This window comes from Plecotus auritus, assembly GCF_963455305.1.
Source record: "Plecotus auritus genome assembly, chromosome: 7".
Taxonomy (NCBI): domain Eukaryota; kingdom Metazoa; phylum Chordata; class Mammalia; order Chiroptera; family Vespertilionidae; genus Plecotus; species Plecotus auritus.
In genome coordinates, this window is record NC_137774.1 from 63,920,059 (window position 1) to 63,934,791 (window position 14,733).

General features: G+C 46.9%; 1 protein-coding gene across 9 annotated transcripts in view; it reads right to left on the bottom strand.

Moving 5' to 3' along the window:
* The window catches only part of ARHGAP17 (Rho GTPase activating protein 17), a 109,656-nt gene extending 95,281 nt beyond the window's left edge, over positions 1–14,375 (bottom strand). For 8 of the 9 annotated variants that reach the window (XR_013961282.1, XR_013961283.1, XM_080681723.1 and 5 more), the window contains exon 1: positions 14,188–14,375. Coding sequence is in view for 6 of the 9 variants with exons in the window: in XM_080681723.1 (XP_080537849.1) it covers positions 14,188–14,240 (53 nt within the window). In the remaining 3 variants the exon portion in view is untranslated. The remainder of the gene's footprint in view (positions 1–14,187) is intronic. The other variant, XM_080681726.1, reaches the window with a different exon arrangement.
* Between the last annotated feature and the right edge of the window lie 358 nt (positions 14,376–14,733).

Sequence of the window (14,733 nt, forward strand, 5' to 3'; positions counted from 1 at the left end):
AAAAAGAAAAGTTGAAGGAGACCAGTTCTACCACATTTAAAACATATTACAGATAAACAGTGTGGTATTGGTGCACAAATGCACACACACACCCAAAGTCATACATCCGTGGGAGAAAAAGCCTGACAAAAAAAGTAGATACAAGAAATTACATGTTTAAAAAAGAGAAGCATTGCCTGGCTGGTGTGGCTCAGCCATTCAGCATCAACCCAGAAACCAAAAGGTCATTGTTTGGATTCCTGGTCAGGGCATGGGCTGGGATTGCGAGCTCGATCCCCAGTAGGGGGCATGCAGGAGGCAGCTGATCGATATTCCTCTCTCATAGATGTTTCTATCTCTCTATCCCTCTTCCTCCCTCGCTCTCTGTAAAAATTAATAAAAACACATTTTTTAAAAAATAAAAGAGATAAAGAGAAGCATTACAAAATAATGGAAGAGTGAAGAACTATTGTTACCTATTTCTAACACCAACCATAACCAGAATCTCCTCAGCTCTTTCCTCTCTTCTTCTCCCCAACTCTACGGTGTTGAATTCTTCTCAACCTAATCTGCAATGTCACTGTCTTAGCTCGGGCTGTCAGCACCTCTTCCTCTGCCCCTGCAATAGCTTCCTTACGAGGCTCCTGTCACCTTCTCTTCTCTCCCTTCCTCCACAATCCCAACTCCACCTGCCACCAGAGTTATCTTCCTAAAGCACCAACTTAATTCTCAACCTTCTGTATATAAGAACCCCCCAAATTCTATTGCAGTGGTCTTCAAACCATGATGCCCCTCAGAACTGGAACCTAAGCTTTTTTAATAATGGTCTTCCACAGATGACAGCAAAAGCCAATCAATACTGCCTGTTTCCAAAAGGTGTTCACAGTCATGGGTGGTCATATATTGAGTCCTGCCATCTTGGGGTTGAATGGGGAATATTAATAATCCTAGCATGTCCAAAGAATGCAAAAGCAGTGAGAATACTGAAAGGCTATAAGAGGAGATGAACAAGTATAATGAAAATTAAAAGCCACACTGTGAGAAATGCTGATGACTCAGTAAATTTTCAATGTACAACAAAACTGTGTTTTCAGAAAAGGTGGCCATCAGTTTATTCTGGGCAAAGAAAACTGAGTATTGGTGGCTTTAAAACTTTTTAAAAATAGTTTTACTGATTTTTAGAAAGAGAAGGGAAAGGGGGAGAGAGAGAAACATCGATGTGACATCATAACATCAATCACCTCCCGCCGGGCATTGAGCCCACAACCGAGGCTTGTGGCCCAACCGGGAATCAGTCAGGCAACCTTTTGGTGCAGAGGATGGTGCCCAACCAACTGAGCCACACAGGTCAGGGCAAAACTTTTTTTTTTTTTTTAAATATATATTTTATTGATTTTTTACAGAGAGGAAGGAAGAGGGATAGATAGTCAGAAACATCGATGAGAGAGAAACATCGATCAGCTGCCTCTTGCACACCTACTGAGGATGTGCCCGCAACCAAGTTACATGCCCTTGACCGGAATCGAACCTGGGAACTTTCAGTCCGCAGGCTGACGCTCTATCCACTGAGCCAAACCGGTTTTGGCAAGGGCAAAACTTTTGTGGTTGTTATTAATCCTCACATGAGGATATTTTTCCACTGATTTTAAGAGAGAGTGGAAAGGAGGGTGAGAGACAGAGAGAAAGAAACATTAACGTGAGAGAGACACATCAATTGGTTGCCTCCTGTACGCGTCCCGACCAGGGCCAGGGATTGAGCCTGCCCTTTACCAGACTCCAACTCAGGACCCTTCAGTCCACGGGCCGATGATCTATCCAGTGAGCCAAACCAGCTAGGGCATGGCAAAACTTTTTAAACCTTTGAAGAACTTACTCCTTCTATTGGATGGAAATGCACCCAGGAAATTGTGTATTTAAATACCAAGTCTCTGAACTTGAGGACACAAGGATCTATCTATACACTCACTACCTAATGAATCTGAAAATAAGTGTTGGATAGTTTTCCTGCTGTTAAGAATCAGATACAATTGTCTTTTTCCAATTTTTTGAACAAAAATATTAAGTTAAAAGATGAAATTTTTAGTGTGTTAGGTTTCCCCTATTTTCCTTCCCTCTTGAATTCTCCATCAACCATACCTCTACTTGCCTATTGTCAAGATTGCTCCAGTGGCACATGACAGGAAGCCTTCCCTGAACCCCAACCACATCTCTGAGATCCCAGTCCTGGGCCCATGCTCCCTCATGTGAGCACTCACCTTGTCTAGGGAAGCAGAAGTACTGTGGTGTCTTTCCCCAAGGTACAGCTGGACATGGGTTCAAGTGGCCACTCTAGTCCATGCCTCTGAAAGGATCCAATGACCAGGTGAAATCCAACCTGGTAGATTTATAGATATTCACACTTGACAGGTGGCAGGTAGCTGGTAGTGGCTTCGAAAAAATTCTGTGCCGTTCTAAATATGTATTTACTCAATATGTATCTGTATTTATTTGAGCACCTGCTAGGTCTACCATTTATGATTTAAACTCTCTAGGAGGAATAAATTTGACTAACCCATGTGGAAGAACATTGAGAAACTAGAGAAGAAATGCTAATAAAACATTAAAGGAGAGATCAAGTTGACTACTAGACCCAAAGGTAACTCTGATAAGGAAGACACCTAAGAAGAACTGTGGGAAAGGGGAAGAAGGGAGAAACATCTTAGGGCTGATTAAAATAAGTAGCCAATACAAATAATCAATAAGCTATAATTAAGTAAAATATCCAGACACAGGAAACAAGTCTTACAACCTAGAGGACTTAGATGAATTGAACAGTGTTTTCAGATCACTTGCTGCAAGTAGACTGTACCTAATCAAGAGTAGTTTCTTTTATAAATCACAGGGTCAGATTGTCAACAGAATCTGCTCTACCTGTGGAAACTTGTATCAAACCTGCACCGGGTCATAAATGTACTCCCTCAAGATTCTATTACTGCATTCATTAAGTGATGTATCTGAGAACAAAAATATTCAAGACATGGATTTAACATTTCATTATTAATACCTAAGGTTTGTATTAATACCTAAGGTTTGCTAAAATAGGTATAACTGGCCCTACTCAAATTATGTTTGTATGTCTGCCTCCCATTCAAGTTCCCAGAAACTGGTTATATTTTTAACCCAAGCCCCTAGAATTAGACAGGTTCCCAAAAGACACTTGTTGAACTGAATTGGTAATTGATCAATGAAAGTGACAACTGAATATTATCAATAAACAAATGATACATATCAAAATCTCACATAAGGAAATACAAGTAAAGGGGCACGCTCATTTCAACCTTGCTGAAACAGGACACTCATGCCACCATGCATGCTGTGCGTAGCAGTGGGGCATCATCCGCTTCACTGTACATGGGATGATAGCAACCCCCCACCCCAGCAGAGGCAATTTGACAAAACTCTGATACATAAGTATCAACTTCCTACAAATGTAGCAATTCTAAACTCCATAGATTTCACAAGAAGAAGAAAATCATTTAGAGCAGCAATTATCAATGGGTGTGCGGCAAGCATTTTTACTAGTCAATACCTATCTAGTCGGGCAATACAGTACCTATTTAGTCAGGGGCACTGAACTCTTTTCCCTTAGGCTGTGAAATAAAAAAATAACAACAGCCCACACAACAACAGCCATCCAATATGAATGAATCAAAATTATATCTACCTTTTGTCAGATTGGCAAAATATATACTAGAGGCCTGGTACACGAAAATCCGTGCACTAGGGGGGAGGGGGGTATCCCTCAGCCCAGCCTGAGCCCTTTCACAGTCCAGGAAACCTCAGGGAATGTCCCCATCACCCTGCTGCTGCAGCCACCTGGCCTCCTTCTGCGAGAGGCGAGGACAGGGGATCAGGGGATGACACGGCCCCCAACACCCCACCATTGCCGCCTGGCCTCCCTCTGCAAAAGGTGACCAGACAGGCCGATCAGGGGATGGTGCTGGGGTCCCCCCCCCCCCCTACTCCCCCACATCGCCGTTCCCTTCCTCTGCCCGCTGTCATGAGCCTTGACTGGCCTGGCGCTGCCTGCTCGCCGGCCCCGCCCCCCGCCGACTGGTCGTTCCACAGTTCGGTCAATTTGCATATTACACTTTTTTATATAGGATTCTTTGGTGTGCTGCAGAATTTTAGTAATTAGCTTATGTGCCATGAGATTTAAAAAAGGTTGAAAATCACTGATTTAGAGGGGAATGGCTATACTCATTAAAATGGTGATGGTGCCCTAACCGGTTTGGCTCAGTGAATAGAGTGTCGGCCTGCGGACTCAAGGGTTCCAGGTTCGATTCCGGTCAAGGGCATGTACCCTGGTTGCGGGCACATCCTCAGTAGGGGTTGTGCAGGAGGCAGCTGATCGATGTTTCTCTCTCATCGATGTTTCTGGCTCTCTATCCCTCTCCCTTCCTCTCTGTAAAAAAAATCAATAAAAAAAAAATATTTAAAAAAAAAAATGATGACTGGCCACGTCAAAAGGGGAGGTCTACCAGATGTCCTTCAAAAAGGAAGACAAACCAGTTCAAGCCACAACGCCACTTAGGAAGACACTGTGAGTCCAGTGGGGAAAAAGAAAGAAAATTCAAACTAAAGTAACAGGAAAACTGGCTACCAAGAGGCAGAGACTGCATCACTCAGGAGGCAGGCTTGCCAGATCCTGGTGAAAACCTGGGGACTGGCAGGGGACTGGGCAGGGGTGGTGGCATTCGACGCAACAGGGTCAGTGCCAGCAAACTCTTTCCGGAAAGGGCCAGACAGTAATGGCATGACTCTGCGAGCCATACAGTCACTGTTACAAATACTCAACTCCGCCACTGCAGTGCATGGCTGTGTGCCCATAACCTTGTCCACAAAACAGGCAGTGGGCGGGATTGGGCCTGAAGGCCATAGACTAGAAAAGAAGGGCCAACTCAAGGATGTAGTTCATGAGCTGAACTTCAGCAGGACATACAAAGTGGACACATTCAAGATAAAGATCTAGCAATGAAGAGATGCCAGGGCTAGAGGCATAAAGATGAAAGTCATCCGCTAGGGGTGGCATTGAGGGGTTGAGACCACCTTGGGGAATGATCTGAGAAGGGAGGATACGCAGGACACTCCCCGCCTGAATCCAGAGCAGACACACAATGTCACCTGGAATCACTATGGCCCTGAAAGGGTAGGAACGTTATAATTCAGCGGTCACCAACCAGTGGTCCGCAGACCACTAGTGGTCCATGAAGTCCGAAAGGTTGGCGACCGCTACTATAATCTAACCTCCCTAACTCAAACTTCTCATTTTTTTAATTTTTAAAAAAAGCTTTATTGTTGAAAGTATTACATATGTCTCTTTTTTTCTCCCATTGACCCCTTCTAGCTCAACCTGCCCCACCCCCACCACCCCACCACCCCTCAGTCCTCCACCGCCCTATTGTCTGTGCCCATGGGTTATTCATATATGCATACAAGTTATTTGCCTGAGCTCTTCCCACCCACCTCCCACCTCTGCGCTGAGATTAAACTTTTTAAAAAGAGGTTCCTATTTTAACTTGGAGCTTTCATTCCCTTTTCCAAGATAAATAATTTAAAGTTTCAAATCCATAGATTGAAAAAAGAAAACTTCCCACTTGTTTTACAAAACTAAAAAAAAATACTAATAAGCTAGAAAATAAAGCAATTCGAAAGTATCTATTAACTCTTCTATGGTCTATTTTTTTTAAATATATTTTTATTGATTTCAGGGAGTATGAGAGAGGGAGAGAGAGAGTAGAAACATCAATGATAAGAGAGAATTCTGCACACCCCCTTTTGGGGATCAAGCCCCCAACCTGGGCATGTGCCCTGATGGGGAATCAAACTGTGACCTCCTGGTTCATAGATCGACACTCAACCACTGAGCCACACTGCCCGGGCTATGGCCTATTTTTATTATGAAATATTTTACACTAAAAAATATGTATCAGTCCTAGCCGGTTTGGCACAATGGATAGTGTTGGCCCTTGGACTGAAGGGTCCCTGGTTGGATTCCATTCAAGGGCACGTATCTTGGTTGTAGGTTCCCAGCCCTGGTCAGGGTGTGTGCATGAGGCAACCAATTGATGTGTCTCTCTCACATCGATGTTTCTCTCTGTCTCTCCCTCTCCCTTCCACTCTCTAAAAATCAATGGAAAAATATCCTTGGGTGAGGATTAACAAAATAAAAATATCTGAGGAAATCCTTGGGAGCAAAATGAAATAGTGGTGTAGGTGACGAATGAAGAATGTTACTGAAGTCAGGAGATGGCTTGTGATGTTAGACACCGGAAGGGCTGTTATGGAAGAGAGGAGACTGGTTCATCCTGGCCCCATAGGAGTGCTCTGGGATGCACAGGGAGAAATGCATTTTGACTCAGCATCTGAGAATTCCTGCTGCCCCTATGGAACAGGCTACCTCAGGAGGAACTGCGTCTTCTCCTAGAGAAGGTCATCTGATTTCTGTGATCAGGGAGGGGTTGGCAAGGAATGTAATTGGGTTAAAACAAGCAAGACAGGGACTGGGGCAAGCTGGATGGCTGGTACCCCAGCCAGAAGGGCCAGCTGCTGGTCAGCTATTGGAGAATGCCAGATATTTCTAGGTCTTTCAGGATTTTAGAAGCCAAAAATCTAGGTTTTTGTGTGAAAACTCTGAATTTTTAAATATAAGCCAATGACTATAAAAAATATACACATGCATACTGAATAGGTCAAAAAGAACACAGTTATGCCCAGCAAGCAAGCAGTGTGAACCTTTGGTTGAAAATTAGCGTATCTGGAACCTGGAAGGACTAGACTAGGGCTTCTCAATCTCAGCACTCTTGGCATTTGGGACCAGGTCATGCTGTGTGTGGAGGGCAGACCTACGCATTGTAAGATATTCAGCAGCATCCCTGGCCTCCACTGACTAGATGGCAGTAGCAACCCCACGCCCCCCCCCCCCCCCCAAAAAAAAAACACACACAAGTCATGACAATCAAAACCGTCTCCAGACCTTGCCGTGGTGAGGGGTGGGGGAACCATACCTGATAAGAGCCACTGTAGAAACATCAACTCCTGGCCTCCAGGATTTTATAAAAGTGTCACTCATAACTCAAAAAAGTGGTTTCTCATGTAAGAGCTGCCCATATGAAGTATGGATTTTTAGCTGCCTCAGAATCAGAGACCTGGGTTTGAACCCCGCCCCCAGCTCTGTCATTCTCTAGCCAGAAATAAATAACATCACTCCTTAAGAGTTGCTTTAAGAATACAGGAATAAGCCCAGCCAGCGTGGCTCAGTGGCTGAGCGTCGGCCTATGAACCAGTAGGTCATGGTTCGATTCCCGTCAGGGCACATGCAGGTTGTGGGCTCAATCCCCAGTGTGGGGCGTGCAGGAGGCAGCCGATTCATGATTCTCTCTCATCATGGATGTTTCTCTCTCTCCCTCTCCCTTTCTCTCTTAAATCAATAAAAAAAATATACATTAAAAAAAAAGAAGAAGAATACAGGAATGCCCTAGTCAGTTTAGCTCAGTGGATGGAGCGTCGTCCCACGGAATGAAGGGTCACGGGTTTGATTCTGGGTCAAGAGCACATACCTTGGTTGCAGGCTCAATCCCCGACCCCAGTCGGGACACATGCAGAAGGCAACCAATCATGTGTCTCTCTCACATTGATGTTTCTCTCTCTCTCTGTCTCTCCCCTTCCCTTCCACTCTCTCTAAAAATCAGTGGGAAAATATCCTTGGATAAGGATTAACAACAACAACAAAAATAGAGAGATGCCCAGCCAGTGTGGCTCAATGGTTGAGTGTTGACCCATGAGCCAGAAGGTCACAGTTTGATTCCAGGTCAGGGCATATGACCAGGTTACGGGCTTGCTCCCCAGTAGGCGGTGTGCAGGAGGGAGCCAATAGGTTATTATCTCTCATCACTGATGTTTCTATCTCTCTCTCCCCTTCCCTTTCTCTCCCTGAAATCAACAAAAACATGTTTTTTAAAAAAATTGGTGCTCTCCCTCCAGGGAGCAAACCCATGACATTCTCTTCTCCTTCTTCCCCCACAGGCATATATCCCCTAACTTCTAAGGGACCCCATGAGACTTGCCACCAGGGGAGCAATGGGCAGCAGAGCTCGTACCAGGCTAATCCCTGAAGCTGGCTCCAAGACCCCTTTTGACTTCCCAGTGAGCCAATGCAGCCCAGCCTAGGCTCTCCTGTTGCTTCTATGCCCTTCCTTGTTTCACTGTCCTAAATATATTTTTGCTGTGGTCAACAATTCTTGCTTTCTTTTCTAAATAAATAAAAGCTAAAAATTAAAAAATTGAAAGAATACAAGGAGATAATTTATTCAAAGCACCTAGCTCAGCAGTTTAATAAGCACCAAAGACATTTAGTGATTATTAATCCTTCCCTGGGGAAGAGGCAGCCCAGTGTCTGTGGTTGGAAGCACATGGAATCCAGTCAGAAGCTCTGGACGCTCCCCCCCACACCACTCCATGTTGTGCCTTGGTCACCTAGGAGCTGTGTGGACTTAACAAGACATTCTTCCTTCTTTATAAAACAGAAATTATCATCTCTGTAGGCGAGGGCCAAGCCAGGTGGTTTGCACAGCACTTAGTAAAATGGTGATGATTATTCTTATCAGATTTAGTAAAAATGGTGATGATTATTCTTATCAGATCTTTTAAAGATTCCTGAAAAGGAAAGAACAGGTCTTTAACAAATTCAAAGAACTTAGAATCCTATCCAATAAAAGAGTAATATGCAAATTAACCATCACTCCGCTACACCCACCAGCCACGCCCACCAGCCAATCAGGAGTGAATATGCAAATAAACCCAACCAAGATGGCTACAGCCACCGAGAGCAGGAGGAAGGCTTGGGTTTCCCCGGCAATGGAGGAAGCCAAGCTTTCTGCCTGCCCTTGCAGGCCTAGGCCTCCACTCAAGGCTACAAAGTATCAATGATAGAAGATACATAAACCCAAACAGAAACGGCGGCAGCCACAGAGCTGGAAAGTGCAGGAGGCTAGGGCTGCCCCCGGAAATGGAGGAAGCCAAGCTTTCAACACACCCTGGCCAGCCCAGGCCTCGCTTAAGGCTACAAAGTTTCAATTATAGAAGATACATAAATCCCAATAGAAATGGCTGCCACCACAGAGCGAGCAGAAGGCTTGGCTCCGCTCCAGGCTACAAAGTTTCAATTGTAGAAGATAAATAAATCCCAGATACCAGGGCCTCCGCTTGGGTCGCTGGGGGGCGTGGCCAGCCTGCAAACTACCATAGGCTCCTCGTCCAGGCCACCCCACACCCCAAGGGAACCCCCACCCTGATCCGGGACACCCTTCAGGGCAAACCAGCTGGCCCCCACCCATGCACCAGGCCTCTATCCTATCTAATAAAAGAGTAATATGCAGATTGACAATCACTCCAACACACAAGATGGCTGCCCCCATATGGTCAAAGATCCTGCCCCCATGTGGATACAAGATGGCCACCACAAGATGGCCAGCAGGGGAGGGCAGTTGGGAGGGACCAGGCCTGCAAGGGAGGGCAGTTGGGGGCGATCAAGCTGGCAGAGGAGGGAAGTTGGGGGGGACCCAGGCCTGCAGGGGAGAGCAGTTGGGGGGGGGACCAGGCCTGCAGGGGAGGGCAATTAGGGGTGACCAGGCCTGCAGGGGAGGGCAGTTAGGGGAAAACAGGCTGGCAGGGGAGCAGTTAGGCATCAATCAGGCTGGCAGGTGAGTGGTTAGGGGGTGATCAGGCTGGCAGGCAGAAGCGGTTAGGGGCAATCAGGAAGGCAGGCAGGGAGGCGAGCAGTTGGGAGCCAGCAGTCCTGGATTGTGAGAGGGATGTCCGACTGCCCATTTAAGCCCGATCCCACTGGGATCGGGCTTAAATGGGCAGTCGGACATCCCTCGAGGGGTCCCAGATTGGAGAGGGTGCAGGCTGGGCTGAGGGACACACACACACACACACACACACACACACACACACACACACCGTGCAAGAATTTCGTGCACCGGGCCTCTAGTGTAGTAATAAGTACAGAACACAAAACAGTAATAACAGGGATCATTAAGTTCCAGGTCCTTCTAGACAAGCAACTGCCAACTGGTGACCCACAGGCCAAATCTGGCCCTGGATACTTTGCTTAGCTCCAAACAGTGTCATATTGGTTGTTTAATTTGCATTAAATGCCATCTGATTTTCATTAAAATCCTAATTTCAGGCTTTTCTCAAAACTCCTAAAATTGTCATGACCCTTTGGTGAGACAAGTACCATTCAGTCCCCCCGCCCCCCTTCCCTGCCAGCCCTCACCCAGCCTAAGTCACTTGTTGATTTTACTGGCCTGGCCCCTCTAGGTGTTGGAGCTTGTGACTGGCTTATCTGAAGACAACTCATCTGGGAAAGCATTCTGGATCTCCTGAGACACTCCCTCCCAGTGGCTCACCAGATCATAAACCCTCCTAGTCAGTCCCTTAGTCCTTTTCTCCTTGACACTCCTAGCCCATCACTAGACGTTCCTCAGGTTCCTTATCCTGGTGTACACCTTCCTGGATTCAGGGCATCACCTCCCCCAATCACTGCCTTGTCCACTGGATTACCTACATGAAGCATTTTCAAAAACAAAATACCTATCTTTTTAGCAGGACTATAAAAGATATGACATGACGTCTATTGTTTGTGAAACCAGCACACCTCCTCCCCTTCTGCTGGCAATAGCATCAGTGCTCCCCGACTCAGTCCATGTGATTTGAGTGGGGCCGACTCCATTCCCATTTCCAGGAAAAGGCACGTGACCAGTCAGAAACATTGGGAGTCAGTCCTGGGACTTTGGCATCAGTGACTGGGAGGAAAGTATTCTCTGTCCCCCTGGGACTTGAACTGAGGATGATGGAAGACGGAGGTCTCCTTGGGGACACAGCCTGTCAGAGAGGAGCCCCTGGACCCCGCCCAGTCTGTAGCCATATTACTTTTGCACTCTTTGATCACATAGGAGCCAATTAATTTCCATCTTTACTTTAAAGGCATTTAAATTGAGTTTTCTTACAACCAAAAGAGACTTATCAATACAAGATGAAATTGAAAAAAGTGCTTGAGCCCTGACCGGTTTGGCTCAGTGGATAGAGTGTCGGCCTGCAGACTCAAGCGTCCCAGGTTCGATTCCGGTCAAGGGCGTGTACCTCCGTTGCGGGCACATCCCCAGTGGGGGGTGTGCAGGAGGCAGCTGATCAATGTTTCTCTCTCATTGATGTTTCTAACTCTCTCTCCCTCTCCCTTCCTCACTGTAAAAAAATGAATAAAATATATTTAAAAAAAGAAAAAAGTGCTTGAAAATGAAGGAGGGGGGCTCTGCTCAAATCCCCCCCCCCATTTTTTGTTACCTCCCCTCCATCCAATAAGAGCTGGGTTCTGCTCTGTGCAGTAGCCATCCCTCTAGCCTAAGTCACTATATACCATGAGATAAGCTTTTATCTCACAGTATACAGTATAATTATTTTTTGCTTCAATTATTTCACTACTCTATCGAGCTCCTTCAGGGCAGAAACTGTAGTTTTCACTTTTGATTCTTTAATATTTTGCACAATGGTACACAGTTTGGGCTTAACAAATGTCTGTTGAATGGATGGATCAACAAAAGGCAGGTGGACAACAGGAACCATCGTAATTCTCTTCCTGGGGCGGTCCCTGTCATGAGACCACCTCAGAAGCCTTGCCCCTGTGATGCACAAACCACCTTCTGAAACAGACTCACCCACCATTGTAAACAAGTTGCATCATGAGAACACACTCCTTCCAGCCATTACTAATCCTCCCACATGTCCATCCCATGGAATCTCACTGCGGGGTTACACACAAGGTCCTAAGTCTGGAAAGAGAATACTTCACTGTAAGACAACACCTAGAACTCTATGAATTGGTAACCCACACAGTGGGCATGGCAGTCACACATATAACTTCATTCATGGGGGCAGGAGGATCCTCCTTTGCTATCTAGACTTCATCTTGACCCAGATATACCCAGAATCCTGATTCTGATGGCCACCCACCATCTGCTTCCACAAAATAACAATTCCAGGCTCTCTCCTGCCTTCATTTTTTCCTCCCTAGTCCTTTATAATTACATAAGTGGGGGGGGGAAATATATCTAGGAAATCAACAGCTGTAAAGCAACAGGTTTCCCCGTAAAAAGTTTTGACTTTGGGTGCATAATTGCCACACCCTTAATTGCTCTGTAATAGCTGCAGCTTCCACTGACATCTAGCAATTAAGATTTTCAAATAGTCAAAGGTCAGGGCCAGAATTGCAGTCCTAGTATGAATCACCATCGCCTCTATCCAGTTCTCATTTTCCTATACTTAGGCCCACACCACCAGAGCAATCTAGTAAGAACTAGATTGACAATAGATTAACTATTTGCTGAGTATCTACTATTGACAGGAAGCACAGCAGACCCTGGAATCAAAAGAGCAAGTCATAGCAAGGCCTCTCAAGGCGTGCAGTCTAATGGAGAACTCAGACAAGTAAAGAGGCAATTACATTACAGAAAAACAGGTGCTACATGGAGTTATGAAAGCACCCAGGAGGGATAGCCAGTCTGTGTTGGAGCATCAGGCAAGGCCTGTTAGGGGCAGGGCCCTTTACCAGGAGACCCAAAGAACAAATAGGAGGCGGTGGCTGTAGGGCAGGTGTGCTGAAAAGGCTTCCACAGAGAGTTCCAGGCTAATTGGAGAGAAAGCATGGCCTCCTCTGGAAACTGAAAGTAGGCAAGTGTGGCTGGAATCTACAAGTGTGAAGAGAGAAGCTGCTGCAAAGGAAGCAGGGGCCAGAGACCTTGAATGGCTCTGCAGCTTTAAAAAGCCTCGGAACTTCATTGAAGAATAGCAAATATCCTTTGCCTGATAGTGTACCAGCAGGCCAAGATGACAATCTGATAAATGTATCTTGACCCTCCCCAAGTACTGACTTTACAATTAGCCCTCACTACTACTATGTCTACTTCCCCCACACGTCTATCATTTTCCTACAAACAACAGAAAAGCAGGCAATCTAGAGAACAGGGAGTCACTTTGGAAATAGGATAAAAATGCACACCACGGTAACAGGGTGGGGTACCAAAAAAAAAAATGAGCAACAAACCTAAGCAAAAAGTTGAGGGAAATGAAACAGTGAAAAGCAAATTTGGAAAATTCAAGAGGAAGTAAAAGTATTTTCATACACACAAAAGAAAGAAGTGTCCCCACATGCTTTGGCCAAACTGAGTCCCCCACCCCCTTTTACTCAACTGTTGGGAGAAAAAAGCGAAAGCTGTGAAAAATTCACACTTTCATATCTCATCACAGAATGAACAGGAAATCGGGACAGTACAGCAACCGCCCTGGAAGACCTTGAAATAGCTGCCCCAGAAAATGCCACGCACATCAATCACCTGGAGAAGCTCCACAAACCACAAACCATTCCTGCCCCAACACCTGATCATCTGCAAAGGCTGGTGTATTCGGTCACTTCAGAATAACTGTAATCACTATGGATGGTGTCGGGAGGGGTATCACCTCGTTAGGTTTATAGACGTCTAATCACTGTGCTTTATACCTGGAACTAATAACATTGTATGTCAACTGTAATTGTAAAAGGAAATATAAATGCTTAAGTGTCAGTAACACTGCTTTTACGCCAAAAGTTTAGAGTTTTAAAGGGTCAATGCTTGTCTGGTATTAAAGCAGAACCAAAGACACATTGGTAAGTATATGCCTCCAAATCCAAAGTGAGAAAGAGGTTTTATAAAAGGTGTTTTGTTTTTTTTCATTGAGCCGCAGCGTTTCCTCCCAGTTCCCAACGTGTGAAAGTCAAGACGGTGGTGCCAGCCTCTGGTGCCCGTTCGCCCGGGTTTAGAGACACAGCACCCTGAGTCCCCAAAGGGCGCAGTGAAGCTGGCTCAGCGAGGGGGCGGGCGGCAGTGACCCTGTCCCCGCGGAGTGCCATCGCGCACTTGCAGGGATAGGCTGTCCCGGCGGGCCCCCGGGAAGGGTGGGAACGCGTCCCAGGCAGGGCGCCCCCTAGCCAGGCCTCCGGGCAGACCCTGGGCTGAGAGCCCGTAGCGCCCGAGGGGAGGCGCGGCCCTCCACCCGCAGCCGCCCCTCGCCCCGCGCACCCGCCGCCCCGCCCCGCCGCCCCGCCGCCCCGCCGCCCCGCCGCGCACTCGCCTGCCCACGGTCTGGTTGGCCAGCTGCTTCATGCGGTTGAACTGCTTCTTCATGGCGGCGGTGGGGCCCGGGCTCAGCCGGCGGGACGCGGGGCAGAGGGTCTGCGGCTCCTACATCGCTTCCCGGCCGGCGACGGCGACTCCCCAGCCTGGGCCCGCCCCCGCGCGTCACTTCCAGCGGCGCCGCCCGCCGGCCCAGGACTGCGCCGGGAAGCCGGGCAGCCAGACCTGCGCACGAGCTTCTTCCGCCCGCCCCGCCGGAAGCCCGCCCACCGGAAGTCAAACCTGCCGGAAGTCCGTCGCGTACGGGGCGCTCCAAGCGCCCCTCACGCCGCATTCTGTCGCTCGTGCAGCCCCCACTGATGGTTTTTTCCCTCCAGTTTTTCTTCTGTCATTCACACCACAATTATAAAATTTTTTTGTTTTACATTTTTATACCAATGTAACAAAAAGGTGGGAGGAAAGGGGAGGCAGTGTATTTTATGCCTATAATTTGGGTGGGGACGGAGGCTGAGGCAAATAAAACAACTCGCTCTTTAAGGAAAGA